The 21,880-nt window shown below is 37.3% G+C and overlaps 1 protein-coding gene across 4 annotated transcripts in view; it reads right to left on the reverse strand.

Annotated features, from left to right (window-relative positions):
• The window catches only part of SGCG (sarcoglycan gamma), a 127,307-nt gene that overhangs the window by 63,765 nt on the left and 41,662 nt on the right, over positions 1-21,880 (reverse strand). For 3 of the 4 annotated variants that reach the window (XM_036074309.2, XM_036074310.2, XM_036074315.2), the window contains exon 2: positions 11,657-11,851. In XM_036074309.2, coding sequence (XP_035930202.1) covers positions 11,657-11,851 — 195 coding nt within the window. Of the gene's footprint in view, positions 1-11,656; positions 11,852-13,536; positions 13,761-21,880 lie in introns of those variants that run through there. The other variant, XM_036074312.2, reaches the window with a different exon arrangement.

Raw genomic sequence — 21,880 nt, forward strand, 5'->3', positions numbered from 1 at the left:
CCTGAGAGTTTTGTAAATCCAATCTGTATTTGGCAGCTAGCACTGTACCTTACACGCAGTAGAAAACAACAATGTGTTCAATGATTGAATGGCCTCTGTAATTGCAAGATCCATGATACACAGCACATTGCTTATGTTAGTTGCTCAGTATATGTTTAAAAAATTTATAGGCTAATAATTGGTATTACTTCAGTATTCACAGTAAAGGATGATAAATGGTGCATAGTAAGAAATTTTGCATTTTGGGGGATGTTGCAGTGATTTTAAAAAGCTTTTAACTTAGGGGTTCCTGAGTGGTGTAGTCGGTTAAGTGTCTGACTCTTGGTTTCAGCTCAGGTCATGATGTCTGCATCGTGAGATTGAGCCCTGAGTTGGCTCCATGCTCAGCACGGAGTCTGCTTTCTCTCTTCCTTTCCCTCTGCCCCTCCCACTTGTGCTCTCTCTTTCTAATAAATAAATCTTTAAAAAAAAGCTTTTAACCTTGTTGTGCTTTGATAACTTCATGCCAATATTTGAGAAGTAATACAAATTCAAACCCAACTTTCTTTATCATTAATTATTCTCGTAACTATTCTTTGCTTACCTCAGGTTTTTGGTTTTTTTTCAGTTATTTCTGGTAGTTTTCTACACAACTTTTCTTTCTTGCTAGGATGCTAGTAAAAAATTTAGGCACCAAATGTAAGTTGTTCTAGTTCATAAGAATTTGTTCCTTAGAAACAGGAAGAATTATTTCATGAATGAATGTTTATAGTATTTTATCTGACTATATTCTAAAACATAGTGATAGACTGATGACATAAATTTACTCTTCAAATGATAGGATTTTTATAAAATTTTCTCTCAATTTTACAGTGATATTGAGTTTTCATACTACAGACGGGGGTTCCTAGAATTTAATGAGAAGTTAAAGTAAGTATATTTGGGGCACCTGGTGGTTCAGTCAGTTAAGCATTGGACTCTTGGTTTTGGCTCAGGTCATGATCTCAAGGGTCATGAGTTCTAGCTAGCCCCAGGTCTGGTTCCCCTCTCAGCAGGGAGTCTGCTGGAGATTCTCTCCCCCTATCCCTCCATCCATTCATGTGCGCTCTCTCTCCCTCCCTAAAATGAATAAATAAATATTTTAAAAAATAATATAAGTATATTTATGTAAAGATGGATTCTGGGAATAGTCCCAGAATAATCAGTGATTGTCTTATCTATTTTCAAATACCCACAAAGAGACTGAGTTCTCAATTTTTTATATCTTATGAGCTTTCGATCTTTGTTCCTTGTAAATCACACAAAAGATTAGATAATAAATTTTTGTTTGGGTTCATCAGAAGAAAGGATAAAGTTTGGTTGAGTTGATCCTCTGACTTGTCAAGAGTAAGACTGTGTGAGCCTCTAGAAATATGTATAGAAACCAGTTCTGGGTATACTTTATTTAATGAAATTCATATTTCCCAGCATCTTGCTATAGAATAAATTTAATTTCAACTGAATTATATCTTCTATTGATTTCCAAAACAAGTTAAAAATATATTCTCTCCTAGAAGAAAAATCTCTTTAATATAATTACAGTTATAAATAAGCAAAAAATCCCCTGAAATTAACTTCTTTGATAGAAAACTTGTTTTCTGATGGAAATGGATAATTCCATTTAGACATTAAAAGCAATCCTAGGAATGATCCAAAGTACCACCTAATAAAAACCTTTCATAAATGTAAATATACAATATACAGATACTCTGGCAATTCTACAATGTGCACAATTTTTTGGCTCATAATTTTCCTACTGTATCATTGCAATACCTAAAAGCAGAATAAGTTTCCTGAGTTTTCCATAGACTCATGAAGTAATGCCCCCACTTTCCCATTAACTTACATTTTTCAAATATATTGCCATATTTGTACAACAGAATCAGGACAATATCTTTCATGAGAGAAAATAAACACAAATAAGTATGACATGTTCAATTTTCATTTAAGCAGCAAAGTCATCTCACTGTAAGACAAAATATTGGTTACTGCCCAAGAATGACTTTGAAGTTGATAGAACATATCTGAGTTTACTACCCATTTCCATTGACTGAGTTCAAAATTTTTAATTTATCAGTTTAATAATATATTTATATTATTAATTTAACAAATAAGTTACATAATTTGCAATGTTTTAAAGTAAATTTAAAGTAAATTAAAACATTGCAAATTATGTAACTTATTTGTATTTTTAAAACATTTTAATTAAATATAACATTTTTAGAAAAGTGAACAAATTATAACAAATTATAATTGTACAGAATTTACCAATTTATATTCTGTTTCTAACATCTCTTTATGTTCCATGGGTTTATTTGGTGTTTATGAGCCACACGGTTTAGAGTATTCTAGTTTTATAGAATGTTTCGATATTTACTAGAGCAAGCTTTCCCTTGTTATTCTTTGTTATTAATGAAGCTAACATGAAGTCTTTCCATCTAGCTGTATATACCCTTTTACTCAGGATTCCTTTCAGGACTGCCAGGAAAGTATATTTCAGGAAATTGAGAGTCCTTGGGAATTTGCGTATTATTGCAATATGAAGTGTGATTCTTCTTCTAATACATTTTCTAACTAGTTTGGACTAGAGCATGGGTGTGTGCTAAACATGACATTTTGTACCTCATTTTATTACCTAACATATTGTAAACTTTCGTATTTGTTTTGGTAGTTTTTCATTTAATTCTTCTGGACTTTATAACACAATAATTATTTGCAAGTAATTCTTTTCCCTCAAATCATCTGCTGTTTAGCGATTTCTATCCCTTATTTAACAAGTGGTCTTATTGCCTTTGTCAAACTTTCAGAAAAAAAAGATAGAATACAGTAGTGCTATCAGACATACTTTTCTTGTTTTTGTCTTCGAAGGAAATGCCTCTAGGGTTTCAGTAGTAAGTATGTTTTTGGCTGCTGGTTAGTGGTAAATATTCTTTATCATGTTAGGGAAGAATGCTGGTCAACTATTTCTTTTTACAACCATCATATATGATATCCCATGTGGTGTGGTTGAGTGAAAAAAGGGCTGATTTCAAATCAAATGAAATGGATGCAAATTCTAATTCTTATTTTCTCACTCTGTGATCTCAGAAAAATTTTAAATTTCTGACAATTCAGTTAAGGTACACCTATATTTATAGAGTGGTGCCTATCGTGTGGTAGCAGGAGACAAGGTCCTAGGAAAAAATATACAGACCTTCTTCTTTTCTACCTTGTAAAGTAGAGCTAATAAAAGGACCCAGGGAAGGAAATAGGAGAGAAGGCACCACAAGAGAACAGCAGTTTGAGAGACAGGAAGAGACTGAAGGAGCATAAAAGACTCAAGAATTATGAGATGGTATGTCCTTTAGCAGCACAGATAATACAACAAAAAATGAGAAAAGATTAGCATGGTACTTTATGAAGATGACATGCAACTTCATGAAGAATTTTGTATTTTTAAGCTACGTATTTGAAATCATTCATAATATACTGCAAAGACAAAAAGAATAATCAGGCCATCGTGCCCAGAACACCTGGAAGGTTAAAAGGAAGGAGGAATGATTTGCCCTCTTATATATATGAAAACAATAATAAATTTAGCATAATTAAAATTGGGTTCTAAAACACTGTCAAAAGAAGTAACAAACAGGTAGATGAAGCATATAGCTCTGAAGTAGATTCAACTCATAAGAGCTTGTTATATGATAAAGGAAGCATAGTAACTAATGGGAAACACAGGATTATGCAATTAGAAGGATATGCAGCAAAAGTGATACCGAGTTACATCTGGATAGTTATATTAGGGGTAATTTCTTGTTTCTCAAGTCTTTTTTCTTTAAAAAATGCATACAAAACTTATAAACATTAAAATTAATAAAAGTTTTCAAAACCAAAAAACAGATTATTCTGTAAATGGTGTTCATAAAACTGGGTGTTTGGGGAGAGGAATCAAGTTAAAACCTCTCCTCATATCATAAATAATCTGAATGGTGGTCCCTGAATTTGCTACTTGGAAAAGGTGGCATTATAAAGAGACGTTATATATGCATACGTTTGTAATGCTTTATACATTTGAAAGTACTTTACAGGGGCGCCTGGGTGGCTCAGTCGTTAAGCGTCTGCCTTCGGCTCAGGTCATGATCCCAGGGTCCTGTGATCGAGCCCCGCATCGGGCTCCCCGATCCGCGGGAAGCCTGTTTCTCCCTCTCCCACTCCCCCTGCGTGTGTCCCCTCTCTCACTGTCTCTCTCTCTCTGTCAAATAAATAAATAATCTTTAAAAAAAAAAAAAAAAAAAGAAAGTACTTTACACATTCTGAAGCACTACACAAAGTTGTTATCGCTGTTACAATCATCACCATTTTCTACTACCCAGACATTAAAACCAGAATTTCCAGAGTGCTTGAATGTGCTTCTGTATATATCACCAATAGTGTGGTGAAACTCAGAACAGGTGATTCAAGCAGTATATATTTGGGGATTAAAGTAAGAGCATCAGGTTGACCAGCATGAGGAGCCTACATTAAATCGATTGGTCCACATTGTTTATTTATTTTTATTTAATTAATTAATTTATTTATTTATTTGACAGAGAGAGAGGGAGAGTGCACAAGCAGTGGGAGTGGCAGGCAGAGGGAGAGTGAAAAGCAGGCTCCCAGATGAGCAGGGATCCTGACCCTGGGATCATGACCTGAGCCGAAGGCAGATGCTTAACCAACTGAGCCACGCAGACACCCCAGTCCATATTGTTTTAGACAACTAACAGCTGAGAACTATACTAGAGATCAGATGCTTTTGCTGCCACTCACTTGGACATTTGCATACAAAGAAAGGTCAATGTTCTACGAACCACATCTACATCTCAGAAAATTGGGGGAAACAACTTTAAGGATACACAATTTATTCAAGTGCATTTGCAAAGAAATTGAGAATTTGTGAGGGAATGTCATGGTCCATTCAGTATCAGATTCTATGAACAAAATAACAGATTAACAAATTTTTGATGAGTAATCTTGGATCCAACCACCCATCTGTAAATCCTACGGTGATTTTGTGTAATCAACCTAGTACTGAATTTGTGTTCCTTCTTGATCATAGCTAATTTCATACACATATGTGAAAGTTCTCTTTCATTTCTTCTCATTTTTTAGGACCATAAAGTATTTAACCGGGTACCTAAATTATGTGCAAGGCACTGTGATACGGCTGGAGATTAAAAAAAAATTACAAAACTCTACTGGCCCCTCAAGAAGTTTCTCTGACATAAAAAGATACACTAATAGTACAGACAGCTTTGAGAGTTCAGAATGAGGCCTGATTAAAGTGTATTATTAGAGAAATTGGAAAATGTCTCTCAGACGGTGTGGGATTTGATCTGGGCCAAGATAGAAAGGTAGGACTTAAGTTCATTTTTAAAGAGTTTTAGATTATTTAATGGAATGGCAATGATGAGCTTGGTCATAGAAAGATTACCATGGAGAAAGACATTGAAGAGTCTAATATTAATTCTTTTTTTTTCTTATAGATAAACTTATGTGTTTTTAGTTGTTGTTGTTTTTTTGAAGATTTTATTTATTTATTTGACAGAGAGATAGAGAGAGCACAAGTAGGCAGAGCAGCAGGCAGAGGGAGAGGGAGAAGCAGGCTCCTGCCAAGCAGGGAGCCTGACGCGGGGCTCAATCCCAGGACCCTGGGATCATGACCTGAGCCGAAGGCAGACGCTCAACCGACTGAGCCACCCGGGCGCCCCTCTAATATTAATTCTTAAGACAAGATAAATAATCCCCTCTGTGTGTCTTTTTTTTTTTTTTTTTTTTGAGTACGGTTATCTTTGAAATTCTGTTATTTCATACATTGTGCAGATAGAATACCTGAAATTGATCTAACTTCTACGTTTGATGGTTGCATACAGTTCAAGCCTGTGGCTATATAGCAATGGTGACTCATGACCAAACAACTTTAGTTACTGATTTAGTTATGGTTTTAATTCCCTGCTCATTATGCTAACAGCAACTACAGCATCCATGCAGAGACCCATATTTGACCAAGGGAGTGATGATTTTTGTCTCAGTTTGACTTTCCCTGGTATTTTTACAGTGAGAAGTTTCACAGGATGACAAGTACTCTCATTTTATGCTCAACACAGAATAAAGAACACTTTGGCGAAAGGAGTTCATAATTTTGTGCCAAGTTTAAACTGAGCGTCTAAATAACATAAATAATCGCAAACAGTACATTGTGTGTGTGTGTACACAATTAGAAAATCGTAGCTTGAACTTAATCTTAACTAAAACCAAGATTCTTACCCAGTTTGACTCCTAAGCTAATGTTCTTTTCCACTGTCTTACAGTCCCTCTAAAAGTCGGTTTTTGTTTTTTTAAACAAGTAACACTTTAACAAATAAATTAGGTTGGTTTATAAATTACAAGAAATTATCTTCATTAGCATTCGTGAGAAAAAAATTATGTTACCCAAAGACATTATCAGTTTTATATTATTGGTGGAAAAGGGAAACAAGTAAATACATTTATATTTGAGCACATTTACTTTGCTATAATACCCCCACGACAGGAGTGTGAATCTCGTATCCGGGTTAAGCTGATGACTATCACTACGCAGCAAGACAAGAGCTTGTGAGACCCTGTGCTTTTGCTTTCTTTATTTCCCAATTGTTAAAATATGTTTAAATCATTTACAGAAAAATTTTAATAAAAAAGAAAGTTGAAGGAATATCCTTGAGATAGAAATTAAAACTATGGTGCGATTTTCTCTCTAGACACCAGTGATAGTAGGATTTTTGCTCCTGATACCAGAGATAATGAAATTCCTGTGTACTTGGAATAGCTCGAGGTTTATTTTCCTCCTCTCAACTCAGGCTTAATAATATCTTGACTTCTTAGAAAGAAAATGCCATTAAGTTAGTGCATATTCTTACCGTCTGTGACCTCTGGATCAATCCCACTCTATTATGACTAAGACATAAATCAAACATTTCAATTTGGTTTTTAGACTGGCAAGCACTGATGTAATATAATTCTTTTTAGAAAGATAGAAATAATTTGAGAAAATGTCAAGGTGCTGCTTTAAAATGCCACCGTGTCATGTTTTTCTTTTAATCCTAATTTCCATTGGTGTGAAAAATGGATGGCAAAGAGAGGGAGGCAGCATCAGTAATCAACATCAGATCGCTGACAATGTGATGACCACGTGGGCCAGGCTTAGGCAAGGGCAAGTATGGAGCACATGAGGCTGCCAGCCTGCTCTCCGGCCACCAGCATGGTTCTCTGCAAAGGCAGGCAGAAGACAAATGGCAAAACATCGCTAAGTGGAGGTGTCAAGCATGGTAGACAGGTACAGCGAAGAAGCGAAAATCTCTTCTGCCATCTATGGGTCAGATAAAATTTCACCGCCTTCACTCTTACATGCTGTTCTCCTGTGAGTAGAGACTTCATTCCTTTGGGCTCAGGACCAATTTTGTTAGAGGCTCCCTGCAGTTGACAACACACTGCCTTTTTCTGAGGAAACAACCAGAGGGAGCCCAGAGGGAGCCGAGCAAACAAAGGAGAGACTGAGCTCAAGATCCCCCAAGACCTTGGTAGCTCCTGGGGGCACCTGCCTGTGCCTGTCTCTCAGAGATTCCCGGAGACAAAGTATGCTGCTGAACATACTTTGATCTAAGAACAGAGTCATCTTAAAATACACTATTGTAACGGTTGCTAAACGTATGATAGAAATTCTTTTCATTTTCTACTGCAGTAAAATATTAAAAAAAATTTTTTTTAAAGATTTTATTTATTTATTTGACAGAGAGAGACAGTGAGAGAGGGAACACAAGAAGGGGGAGTGGGAGAGGGAGAAGCAGGCTTCCCCCCAAGCAGGGAGCCCGATGCGGGGCTCGATCCCAAGACCCTGGGATCATGACCTGAGCCGAAGGCAGATGCTTAACGACTGAGCCACCCAGGTGCCCCTGCAGTAAAATATTTTTAAAAAAAACCCCTGCCCAATCTAATAAAACTCACATCTGTGGAATTTTGAAACATTCTAGCAGAAAGTATTCTAGTACAAGTGATTTGTTTTGGCTAAATTTGATCTCTTCAATAAATGAGCAGGGATTGACACAGACAGAAATGATTTCAATTTCAGTAGTTTACATGTCATTTTTTCTTTTCGAATTAATTTCATTTTAGAAATGTAATGCTATTCAACATATTTGCTAGTAAGACCAGTAAAGAGATATGTGTAATGAGGTTTACTGGAGTAGCCTCCTTCTTCCCTTGGTCTCTCCCTGCCTCTGTGTTTGAGGGCCAATTTCAGATTTCACCCAGGGAGCTCCCGAGAGGGTTGAGAACCACTATAGGAGAACTATAAGTTTAATTCTGATATTCAATATTACAATTCTGCTTTGATTATTCATACCCTTTTTCCCCCAAATAAAGTATCTAAAGAAATTTAACTTTCAGCATTAATGTGTTGTTTTTTTTTTTAGCTTGGAATCATTAATCTTATCTTGTTAAAATTACATTCATTAAATGCACTAAAATATTTTATATGCAAGTAAATAAACAACCATAAAGGTTTTTAAAAAGAATCTGGGTCATTAAAAATTAAAGATGCCTTGTTTTAACATATTTACTGATAAGACTCATGGATATCATTTTATAACCATGAACACTAGAACTAAAACTAATATTGTATATTAGTTTTATAGAAGGAAACTATAAAAAGGGAAAAAGGGAATTAGCCACTTTACTGCACTGATTTCTTTTAATGTCCACTTTCCTGACTAACGGATTTAGCTATTATGATGACCAACACAGAATATTCTAGAACCTTTATGTTTGGCATTAGTTGTTACAATTTCCTAAATATGACTTTATATTCAACAGATGTCATACATAGAAATTATGTAAAATTCTGTTACATGAAGTTGCAGTTCTAAGAGTGGAGTTACCCTGGTGAGCTACTCAAGATCTGGGGTCTCTGGAACCCATCCATGCCAGGCACATCAAAGCCGTTTAAGGCTTGGTTTCATTGCATTCAGATTAGTTCTCTTGTCGACATTTAACCTCTGTTTGAAGTCTCCATCTTCTTTGGCATTCTTGTGTTTTCCTTTTGTGATTTTTTACTTGTTTTCCCCTGTAATTTGATCTTGGCATTTTAAGATATGTTACTGGTGATTGGCTTTACTGTTTTCTATAGTAAAATATTAAAGTATGATGAGGGGACAAGTGCACTGAAATGATAGTATGTGGAAGTTAATAAACCTGACATTACTCTATGTTGGGGATCTAAGCAGAGAAAGTCTTCTAAACTCTGCTAATTTGGCAAATTAAGGTTTTCAGTCTACCCTAATGACTGTTAGGTGATAGACAGGTTATTATAATTTAGGTAGAGAGTTATATACTAGCTGTTACATGTTCAAAATTCTATAGCTCCCTGCAAATGTTGAGAGCCCTATCTGACTTTCTCATTTCAGTACCAAAGCTCTTGAAATCTTCCTTTATAGTCATGTTGCTTCCTTGGCATGTATGCATTCAAGAAAGAATACCGGTTTATATATGAATAAAATAAAAATGAAACTAAATTCTTCTATAGAGAGAGATCTTTCAAACTCAGAAAAAATTAGAGCACAAATTAATTTACAACGTCCAGCCTTATAAAGCATGGGACATTCCCAAAGCAAGGGATCAAGCTCACACACATATGAGAATTACATCATTTATATCATCTCACTTTGAGAAGAATGACCCAAAGTCCACCCATCATCTTTTGATCAAATGTTGGCACTTTCTGCAGAATAATCTTTTTGTGGGTCTTCCCTTTTGATCCATGAATATAAGTGTATGTTCATCTAATTTTGTTAAAAGGGGCACTAAAGCACCCTGAATTAACAACAGGTCCCTAATGTGGAAGGAGACACCATGCATGCTGACTCTATCTCACTAGAAAGCGCAGGCTCTGGACAGGGGCAGCAATGGCAGGAAAACATTTGCTGGTCTCTGTGAGTAGCTATCCTAAGTTGAAGTGGACTCAGTTGCTGGCACAATTTAGTTTAATGCAATTGAAATTTATAATATCCCACACTTGTTTTCAGTGCTATACAAGGCAAGAGCACAAAATATACTATCACTTCCCATTCACATAGTTTATAAAGTTAATTCATATACACTTCTAACATAATGCCCATCTGCATTCATTCAAGATATATTTACCAAGTGCCAAACATGTGCCAAGATGACCAGGTGACTGATAGAACTCATGGTCCCTGATGTCAAGGGACTTTTAAATTTGGCCATCCTCCGCACCTGCAGGGCCCTGGGATGGCTTCTTTCTCCCGGGCCATTCTAAGGGTCTTTTTCCTAGTCAATTTCTCTCTACATTCTGCATAACTGAGGGGCACACTGCGGGTGGGTGCAGGCCCTTTAGTCAGGAGGCATCCCTGAGAGATCCCATAGTTTATAATTTGAGGACTTCAATCTCACTACACTCTCCAAAAAATATTAAAATAAATTTAGAGATAAAATGAAGGTGATGTACAGCACATGCATACCATATGCCGTGCTAGTTAAGTAAAGGTGTCCAAGGGAACTAAATACTATGGTGATGCTGTAAAAATATGGTTTTTGTAAATTTTAAAGAAGAAATCACAACTTATATTTGGCTAATTTAAATATATTATGTATTTATAGTATTTAAATATAATTTATAATAATTTATAATGTGTTTATATTAAATATATATTAAATATATTAACACATTTTAAGCTATATTTTGATTGGATTGGTATTTTACTTCTTTGAATACAGAAAAATGTAAATACTTATTTATGTCAACAAAATAAATAATGTGCCTAGTGGCTATAGAACAACGGCAGGAAAGAAATACTTGCATAGAAAGTGAAGGAGACTCATCAAAGGAAGCCATGTCAGACTGATTGCTACAACTATTGTTCTGGATATAGCCCGTGCCTGTATCACACCTTCAAGATGCATGTAAGGAACAGACTGACCTACCTGTGATGTTCACTGCAGTATTTTTCTCACTATGACTATCTAGCAAAATTAAGACATTTTTGTTAAATGAATATTTTTTTCAAAAAGTATACAAAATATTATCAAAGCATATAAAATTACCCAGCTATCTTGAAAACATGAGGATGTTTAAAATAGACTATGAATTCCTTAGGACTACTAGTGTTTTATCTGCTCAAATCTTTTGTTAAATGTTGAGTGGACATGAATTTATTGTATATTAAAATGAAATTTTTAAAAGAATGAGGAAGTAGTACCTGGATAGTTAGTATTTATGGACTAATGAGATTAGAAAACATGATTTATAGAATTTTACATAATAATGGATTAAATAACCATTACACACTTTTGACTCAGTCAATCACAAACTCAAGAGTGATACAATTTTCCCACATGTAGAGGTAGTGAATAACATAAAAAATTGCAATAGAAAATCAAAAAACCCAACACCCTATAGTTCATAGTGAAATTAAGAAAGAGTAAATGTATAAATACTTTGCTACTGAGAATTCTGATCTGGAGAGAAAACAAACATTAATTCCATTAAAAGAGGCTTCCACCAATACAATATGGATGAAGTGATATAACAAACAGAACAAGAACATGCTTACCAGGAAAGGAAGCTACTTACTGGGGAAAACCACATCACTTTAAGAATCCAAATTGTAAGAGCAAAATTCACAAGGAGGATGATGAGTAAAAGAAGAACAAATAAGTAGAGGCAACGCTTTCTCCAGCCATAAATGCCAATTTTGTAGACACACTGGTTCTCTGGCCTCTGTATGTGGGTGCCTTCTGTGGTTGTAGTGTACTGTTCACGGACCATCTGCCACGGGGTAGGGGGAGGGTTAGAAAAGGGAGAGGGAGGGAGTGAGGGAGAGAGGGAGGGTCAGAGAGACACAGAGACAGGGAAGTAGAGAGAGAAAGGGAGAGATGGAGTGTGGAGAGATAGAGAGGGAGGAGAGGAAGGAGGGGGAGAGGGGAGAGAGGGAGGGACACAGAGACAGAAACAGAGAATTTGTTTGTCAATACTGATTTACTACAAGTCCAACAAGATAATACTTTTTACCCCAATAATAAATTTCCAGAATTAAGATGAGTTTTAAAAAGAACTGAATATTACTTTGAAACATGTCACTATTTCAAGCACAGAGTGATATTTAATCTATCATTCAAAATAGTTTAGATACTACCAATTCATCTGAAATCCAGTGACCATATTTTCAGATTTTAATCAATACATTTAATATATATAGACAACTTCCAAATTCTGCAGGTTTAATCTTGGAATTGAAGCATCAAACTAAAATAATCGACTTACCAAGTTTTTATAAGATTCAATGGGAGGAAAATCAAGCTGATACCTATGTATCTTTCTAAAAATGGAATCCAATTATTTAGTTTTTATGCCAAATAATTAAATCACATCTTTTTTCAGTTGCTAAATTACTCAGAATTAAAGGTTCTCTTCAAGATACCTACCACACTATAATTTTTGCCTATAATAAATTTCCCCAGTATTAACCTACTTCCGAGAACAATCAGAATGTATACGTGCATACAAATGTTTACAAGTGTTCATTGTTTCATGTATACTAGACTAAGAGCTTTCATAACAATTTCAACTCTATGAGGAGATTTTAAAGAATTATTTTTTATTTCACTTCACAACAGTGGAAAGAAGAAAGTGTTTTTAATTTATAAAGTGAAGATTAGAGATTATTAAGACTTTCCTGATTGTAAATGCAGTAAAATGATGAATCAGAACATAAAATATTTTCCTCTGGGATTTTTTTATGCAAAGGTGTTATGTTTATTTTTAGAAATGGTTTGGAAGTGTCCTTATTAAAATAAGTCATAGTCTGAAATAATTCTTTAAATCTCTCTCCCACTCAACAATTGGATTTTCCTACGTTCTATTTGATTATATAAAACTGTGTTATTCATCACATAGGATTTTCAAATACTCAGGACAATCTACATTATTCAAAACCTAAATGCTTACTGATGTCATAACTGGCATAACTTATTTGCTCATTTCTTTGAGCTCCTCAGTCTTCCTGACATTAGAGTCTACCTCATGCATGCAGTTGCTCCAAAGTCCAAGGAATCATCCTTGCTTCTTCTCTTTTCCCTTCAAATTTCTCATATCTTATTGGCTCTGCCTTAAAATGTATCCCGAATGTGTCCACTCCTCTTGCCCCCACACTAGTTCAAGCCACCACAAACTCTCTTACCTGCACTACTGTGAAACAGGTTTCCCTTCTTTCCTTCCAGAAACCATGCTCTACCCAGCAGCCAAATATGCAAAATGAAAGCTAGCTCTTATCATTCTGTTCTTTCAAACCTTCTAATGGCTCTTCCCCACACTGAGAATATCTGAACTCCTCTGTCATCTGCCAGATTCTCCACGAATGGCCTTTGCTTACTTCTTCAACATCATCTACCACTACCATTTTGTCTTTTGCTCGCAATGCTCCATCTACTCTTTAATCGACCAGGTTAACTCACCTCAGGACCTCTGTCCTGGGCATTCTCTCCACCTGAAACACTCTGCTGTTTCCTTCGTAGCTTTCAGTGGCAGCTCACATGTCATTTCTTCAGAGAAGTATTCTCTGGGCACTCAGGTCACTTTCCATTGCCTCTGGCTATTACACTTATTTCAAAGTGCTTATCATTATCTGTAATAATGGTGGCAACTCCAGAATTTCTGTGAAGCACAGGCTGAGAGACTGCAATTGGATTGGGAAGTGTGGCCAGGGAGTCTGAATTTATAGCAAGTGCACTACTTTACAGCATCGTTACAGATGGGTAAGAATAGCTTTCCAAGAATGTGTGTACACAGGGTTTCCAACTGCTACATATTTCTATTCCTACATAGAGTTTCCTATTGCTGGTGTAACATATTATCACAAATCTGGTGGCTTAAACCAACACAGTTTTATTATCTTACAGTTTTGGAGGTCAGAAGTCCAAAAATGGGTCTTTGGGGGCTAAAAATCAAAGTGTGGGCAGGTTTGTATTCCTTCTGGAGGGTCTAGGGAAAATCTGTTCCTTCTTTTTTTCAGCTTCCGGAGGCTGCCCACACTCCTTGGCTACAGCCTCTATTTATGTTGCCTCAGCTCCTTCTCTGACTCTAACCCTGCTGCTTGCCCTTCATAAGGACCTTGTGATTACACCGGGCCCACTGGGGAATCCAGGACAATGCCCCCATCGCAAAGGCCTTAACATAATCACAACTGCAAAATCCCTTTTACCATATAAGTTTCCAGGGATTAGGACATGAACATATTTGGAGGTCATTATTCTCCCTTTCATAGAAAGCTTTTGTTCACACTTACATAAAATGGGAAAAGCCTTAATATCCATTTAAGACAATTTTGTTGTGGCTTACAGGAGAGCCAGTAGCAATTCCGTTATGAGGGTAGTCCTTAACTCCCTCTGTTTTTTTTTAAATTTTATTTTATTTTATTATGTTATGTTAGTCACCATACATCATTAGTTTTTGATGCAATGATCCATGATTCATCGTTTTCGTATAACACCCAGCGCTCCATGCAGTATGTGCCCTCCTTAATACCCATCAGTCCTGGGAATCTGTTCTGATTATTCACCTGTTTTTTGACTCCTCCTCCTTTGAATGTAAACTCTATGTGAGTCTTGTTCATTGCTATGTCCCTAAAATAGGGTAACTCACAAATAACAGGCACATAATAGAGGCCTTAAGTGAATGAGTGAATGAAAAAATTGAAAAACAAACTATTGAATTTGAAAAACACTACTTGAGCTATCTACCTGCCAGGGACAATGATAGCAAATGGGGCTAGACAGATGGAGTGAGTCCTCTGAGTTACAGACTAAATAAAACATTCTATGACTTATGAACATACTGAATCCATTAAGAAAAGATTTAGTAGTTGTGGTCTAACACTTTTCTTTTTTATTATGTTATGTTAATCACCATACATTACATCATTAGTTTTTGATGTAGTGTTCCATGATTCATTGCTTGCGTATAAAACCCAGTGCTCCATGCAGTATGTGCCCTCCTTAATACCCATCACCAGGCTAACCCATCCCCCCACGCCCCTCCCCTCTGGAACCCACAGTTTGTTTCTCAGGGTCCATAGTCTCTCATGGTTCGTCTCCCCCTCCGATTCCCCCCCCCTTCATTTTTCCCTTCCTGCTATCTTCTTCTTCTTCTTTTTAACGTATAACGTATTATTTGTTTCAGAGGTACAGGTCTGTGATTCAACAGTCTTACACAATTCACAGCACTCACCATAGCACATACCCTCCCCAATGTCTATCACACAGCCACCCCATCCCTCCCACCCCCCACCACTCCAGCAACCCTCAGTTTCTTTCCTGAAATTAAGAATTCTTCATATCAGTGAGGTCATATGATACATGTCTTTCTCTGATTGACTTATTTTGCTCAGCATAATACCGTGCAGTTCCATCCATGTCGTTGCAAATGGCAAGATTTCATTCCTTTTGATGGCTGCATAATATTCCATTGTATATATATACCACATCTTCTTTATCCATTCATCTGTTGATGGACATCTTGGCTCCTCCCATAGTTTGGCTATTGTGGACATTGCTGCTATAAACATCGGGGTGCATGTACCCCTTTGGATCACTACATTTGTATCTTTGGGGTAAATACCCATTAGTGCAATTGGGTCTGAGGGTAGCTCTATTTTCAACTTTTTGAGGAACCTCCATACTGTTTTCCAGAGTGGCTGCACCAACTTGCATTGCCACCAACAGTGTAGGAGGGTTCCCCTTTCTCCGCATCCCCACCACATCTGTCATTTCCTGACTTGTTAATTTTAGCCATTCTGACTGGTGTGAGGTGGTGTCTCATTGAGGTTTTGATTTGAATTTCCCTGATGCTGAGCGATGTTGAGCACTTTTTCATGTGTCTGTTGGCCATCTGGACGTCTTCTCTGGAAAAATGTCTGTTCATGTCTTCTGCCCATTTCTTGATTGGATCATTTGTTCTTTGGGTGTTGAGTTTGATAAGTTCTTTATAGATTTTGGATACTAGCCCCTTATCTGATATGTCATTTGCAAATATCTTCTCCCATTCTGTCAGTTGTCTTTTGGTTTTGTTGACTGTTTCTTTTGCTGTGCAAAAGTTTTTTATCTTGATGAAGTCCCAATAGTTCATTTTTGCCCTTGCTTCCCTTGCCTTTGGCGATGTTTCTAGGAAGAAGTTGCTGCAGCTGAGGTCGAAGAGGTTGCTGCCTGTGTTCTCCTTTAGGATTTTGATGGACTCCTGTCTCACATTTAGGTTTTTCAACCATTTTGAGTAGTTTTTGTGTGTGGTCTAAGGAAATGGTCCAGTTTCATTCTTCTGAATGTGGCTGTCCAGTTTTCCCAACACCATATGTTGAAGAGACTTTCTTTTTTCCACTGGACATTCTTTCCTGCTTTGTCAAAGATTAGTTGACCATACAGTTAAGGGTCCATTTCTGGGCTCTCTATTCTGTTCCATTGATCTATGTGTCTGTTTTTGTGCCAGTACCATACTGTCTTGATGATAACAGCTTTGTAATAGAGCTTGAAGTCCGGAATTGTGATGCTGCCAGCTTTGCTTTTCTTTTTCAACATTCCTCTGGGTATTCGGGGTCTTTTCTGGTTCCAAACAAATTTTAGGATTATTTGTTCCATTTTTTTGAAAAAAGTGGATGGTATTTTGACAGGAATTGCATTGAATGTGTAGATTGCTCTAGGTAGCATTGACATCTTCACAATATTTGTTCTTCCAATCCATGAGCATGGAACATTTTTCCATTTCTTTATGTCTTCCTCAATTTCTTTCATGAGTATTTTATAGTTTTCTGAGTACAGATTCTTTGCCTCTTTGGTTAGATTTATTCCTAGGTATCTTATGGTTTTGGATGCAATTGTAAATGGGATCAACCCCTTAATTTCTCTTTCTTCTGTCTTGTTGTTGGTGTATAGGAATGCCACTGATTTCTGTGCATTCATTTTATATCCTGCCACTTTACTGAATTCCTGTATGAGTTCTAGCAGTTTTGGGGTGGAGTCTTTGGGGTTTTCCACATAAAGTATCATATCATCTGCCTAGAGTGAGAGTTTGACTTCTTCTTTGCTGATTTGGATGCCTTTTATTTCTTTTTATTGTCTGATTGCTGTGGCTAGGACTTCTAATACTATGTTCAATAGCAGTGGTGATAATGGACATCCCTGCTGCATTCCTGACCTTAGGGGGAAAGCTCTCAGTTTTTCCCCATTGAGAATGATATTCGCTGTGGGTTTTTCACAGATGGCTTTTATGATATTGTGGTATGTACCCTCTATCCCTATACTCTGAAGAGTTTTGATCAAAAAAGGATGCTGTACTTTGTTAAATGCTTTTTCTGCGTCTATTGAGAGGATTGTATGGTTCTTGTTGTTTCTCTTATTAATGTATTGTATCACGTTGATTTATCTGCAGATGTTGAACCAACCTTGCAGCCCAGGGATAAATCCCAATTGGTTGTGGTTAATAATCCTTTTAATGTACTGTTGGATCCTATTGGCTAGTATTTTGGTGAGAATTTTTGCATCCGTGTTCATCAAGGATATTGGTCTGTAATTCTCCTTTTTGATGGGGTCTTTGTCTGGTTTTGGGATCAAGGTAATGGTGGCCTCATAAAATGAGTTTGGAAGTTTTCCTTCCATTTCTATTTTTTGGAACAGTTTCAGAAGAATAGGTATTAATTCTTCCTTAAATGTTTGGTAGAATTCCCCTGGGAAGTCATCTGGCCCTGGGCTTTTGTTTGTTGGGAGATTTTTGATGACTGCTTCAATTTCCTTAGTGGTTATAGGTCTGTTCAGGTTTTCTATTTCTTCCTGGTTGAGTTTTGGTAGTTGATACATCTCTAGGAATGCATCCATTTCTTCCAGGTTATCTAATTTGCTGGCATAGAGTTGCTCATAATATGTTCTTAAGATTGTTTGTATTTCTTTGGTGTTGGTTGTGATCTCTCCTCTTTTATTCATGATTTTGTTGATTTGGGTCATTTCTCTTTTCTTTTTGATAAGTCTGGACAGGGGTTTCTCAATCTTGTTAATTCTTTCAAAGAACCAGCTCCTACTTTCGTTGATCTGTTCTACTGTTCTTTTGGTTTCTATTTCATTGATTTCTGCTCTGATCTTCATTAGTTCTCTTCTCCTGCTGGGTTTAGGCTTTATTTGCTGTTCTTTCTCCAGCTCCTTTAGGTGTAGGGTTAGGTTGTGTATTTGAGACCTTTCTTGTTTCTTGAGAAAGGCTTGTATTGCTATATACTTTCCTCTTAGGACTTCCTTTGCTGTATCCCAAAGATTTTGAACAGCTGTGTTTTCATTTTCATTGGTTTCCATGAATTTTTTAAATTCTTCTTTAATTTCCTGGTTGACCCCTTCATTCTTTAGTAGGATGCTCTTTAGCCTCCATGTATTTGAGTTCTTTCCGACTTTCCTCTTGTGATTGAGTTCTAGTTTCAAAGCATTGTGGTCTGAAAATAGGCAGGGAATGACCCCAATCTTTTGGTACCAGTTGAGACCTGATTTGTGACCTAGGATGTGATCGATTCTGGAGAATGTTCCATGGGCACTAGAGAAGAATGTGTATTCCGTTGCTTTGGGATGGAATGTTCTGAATATGTCTGTGAAGTCCATTTGGTCCAGTGTGTCATTTAAAGTCTTTATTTCCTTGTTGATCTTTTGTTTAGACGATCTGTCCATTTCAGTGAGGGGGCTGTTAAAGTCCCCCACTATTATTGTATTGTTGTCAATGTGTTTCTTTGCTTTTGTTATTAATTGCCTTATATAATTGGCTGCTCCCATGTTAGGGGCATAGATATTAACAATTGTTAGATCTTCTTATTGGATAGACCCTTTAAGTAGGATATAGTGTCCTTCCTCATCTCTTATTATACAGTCTTTGGCTTAAAATCTAATTTGTCTGACATAAGGATTACCACCCCAGCTTTCTTTTGGTGTCCATTAGCATGGTAAATGGTTTTCCACCCCCTCACTTTCAATCTGGGGGTGTCTTTGGGTCTAAAATGAGTCTCTGGCTGACAGCATATCGATGGGTCTTGTTTTTTAATCCATTCTGATAGCCTGTGTCTTTTGTTTGGGGCATTTAGCCCATATACATTCAATACATATACTATTGAAAGATATGAATTTAGTGCCATTGTATTGGTAAGGTGACTGTTACCGTATATTGTCTGTGTTCCTTTCTGGTCTCTGTTACTTTTAGGCTCTCTCTTTGCTTAGAGGACCCCTTTCAAGATTTCTTGTAGGGCTGGTTTCGTGTTTGCAAATTCCTTTAGTTTTTGTTTGTCCTGGAAGCTTTTTATCTCCCCTTCTATTTTCAATGACAGCCTAGCTGGATATAGTATTCTTGGCTGCATATTTTTCTCATTTAGTGCTCTGAATATATCATGACAGTCCTTTCTGGCCTGCCAGGTCTCTGTGGATAGGTCTATTGTCATTCTAATGTTTCTACCATTGTAGGTTACATATCTCTTCTCCTGAGCTGCTTTCAGGATTTTCTCTTTGTCTCTGAGACTCATAAGTTTTAATATTAGATGTCGGGGTGTTGACTTATTTTTATTGATTTTGAGGGGAGTTCTCTGTGCCTCCTGGATTTTGATGCCTGTTTCCTTCCCCAAATTAGGGAAGTTCTCTGCTATAATTTGCTCCAATATACCTTCTGCCCCTCTTTCTCTTCTTCTGGGATCCCAATTATTCTAATGTTGTTTCGTCTTATGGTATCACCTATCTCTTGAATTCTGCCCTCGTGATCCAGTAGTTGTTTCTCTTTTTCTCAGCTTCTTTATTTTCCATCATTTGGTCTTCTATCTCATTGATTCTCTCTTCTGCCTCATTTATCCTAGCAGTTAGCGTCCCCATTTTTGATTGCACCTCATTAATAGCCTTTTTGTTTTTGATAGCCTTGGTTAAATTTTAGTTCTTTTATTTCTCCAGAAAGGGCTTCTCTAATATCTTCCATGTTTTTTTCAAGCCCAGCTAGTATCTTTAAAATCATCATTCTGAACTCTAGTTCTGACATCTTACTAATGTCCATATTGATTAGGTCCCTGGCAGTTGGTACTGCCTCTTTTTCTTTTTTTTGAGGGTATTTTTCTATCTTGTCATTTTGTTCAGAGGAGAATAGATGAATGAGAGAACAAAATGCTAACAGGGAAACAGTGAACCCAGAAAAATATACACTAAACAAATCAGAAGAGACCTGAAACTGGGGGAAAAGAAAGGAAAGAAAGAAAAAAGAAAAAAAAAAAAAAGGAAAAAGAAAAAGATAAAAACAAACAGACAAAAAAACCCAGAATATTATTGGGCTGGTGCATAGATCAGTGCCACACACTAGATTTTGGGTGTATTTTGGTCTGTTAGAGGAAAGTGCCTCCCAAAATTTTAAAGAAAGAAAAACTTATATATGTACAAAATAAGGGTAAATACAATGAGGGGGTAGAATATGACTGTAAAGATGAAAATTATAAAAGATTTTATAAAAGGAATTGATAAGAAGTTGGTTGAAAAAAGAAGAAGAGGATTTAAAAAAAAAAGGGAGAGAATGTGATCAGGCAGGACACTAGAACAAAGCCATACACTAGAGATTTAGGGTATATTTTGATCTGTTAGAGGAATCTGTATCCCAAAATTTTAAAGAGAGAACAACTTATATATACATGATATATATATATATATATATATACATATAACCAAAAATAAGGTTAACTACTATGAAGGGATAGAATATGCTGATAAAAATGAAAAATAAAAATGATTTTTTTTAAAAAGCAATGATAAGATGTTGGTTGAAAAAGGGAAAAAGAAAAATTAAAAAAAAAAGAAAGTTAAAGAAAAATTAACTTTGAAAGACTAAAGAATCATGGGAAAAAAGCCATGAATTCTATGTCCAGTATTCCCCCAGCGCTGGAGTTCTGCCATTCTCGTTGATCCATAAACTTGGTCTTGGCTGGCTGTTCTTGTTGATCTTCTGGGGAAGGGGCCTGTTGCCGTGGTCCCCAAATGTCTTTGCCGGAGGCAGAATTGCCCCACCCTTGCCCGGTCCAGGCTAAGTAATCTGCTCGGGTTTGCTCTCGGGAGCTTTTGTTCCCTGCAAGCTTTCCGTACAGCTTTGGAGGATGAGAGTGAAAATGGCGGCCTCCCAATCTCCGCCCCGGAGGAGCCAAGAACTTGGGGCCCTGCTCCTCAGTGCGCCCCCCAAAGAAAAGCAGTCAGTCACTCCTCTCTCCCCGGTCTCCGGCCGCACTCCGTGCTCACCCAGCCTGTGACCGAGCATTTCTATCTCTGGCACCCAACCCATGTGGAGTCTCCAAACCCAGCAGATCCCTGCGGTGAGCTCCTGCGCCCCCGCTCCTCCTGGGGGAGTAAGGGGAGTCTCCCCGGCTCTGCCAGTTGTTGGGTCCCTGCTGGAGGAGCAGTGGCCTGACGGTGCTGCAGAACACATTTTATGGCAACCCCGGGCTGAGAGTCCGCTCCTCGGCTCCATCTCTGCAGCTGGCTTCCCCACTCCCACCCCTGGGAGCTCTGCCGCACTCAGGCACCCCTGGTCTTTCTCTGACCCCGAGGGTCCCGAGACCACACTGTCCCCACGAGGGTTCCACCCCCCACTTAGCCACTGGAGTGACGTCCCTCAGCGGAGCCGACTTCTAAAAGTTCCGATTTTGTGCTCCATGGCTCTATCACTTGCCAGAGGTGGCCAACGGAGGCCCCCTCTCCCGCCATCTATCCTCCTGAATATCGCCTTGGATTCACTTCTCCGCACATCCTACCTTTCAGAAAGTGGTCGCTTTTCTGT

Source organism: Halichoerus grypus, chromosome 4 (assembly GCF_964656455.1).
Source record: "Halichoerus grypus chromosome 4, mHalGry1.hap1.1, whole genome shotgun sequence".
NCBI classification, from domain to species: domain Eukaryota; kingdom Metazoa; phylum Chordata; class Mammalia; order Carnivora; family Phocidae; genus Halichoerus; species Halichoerus grypus.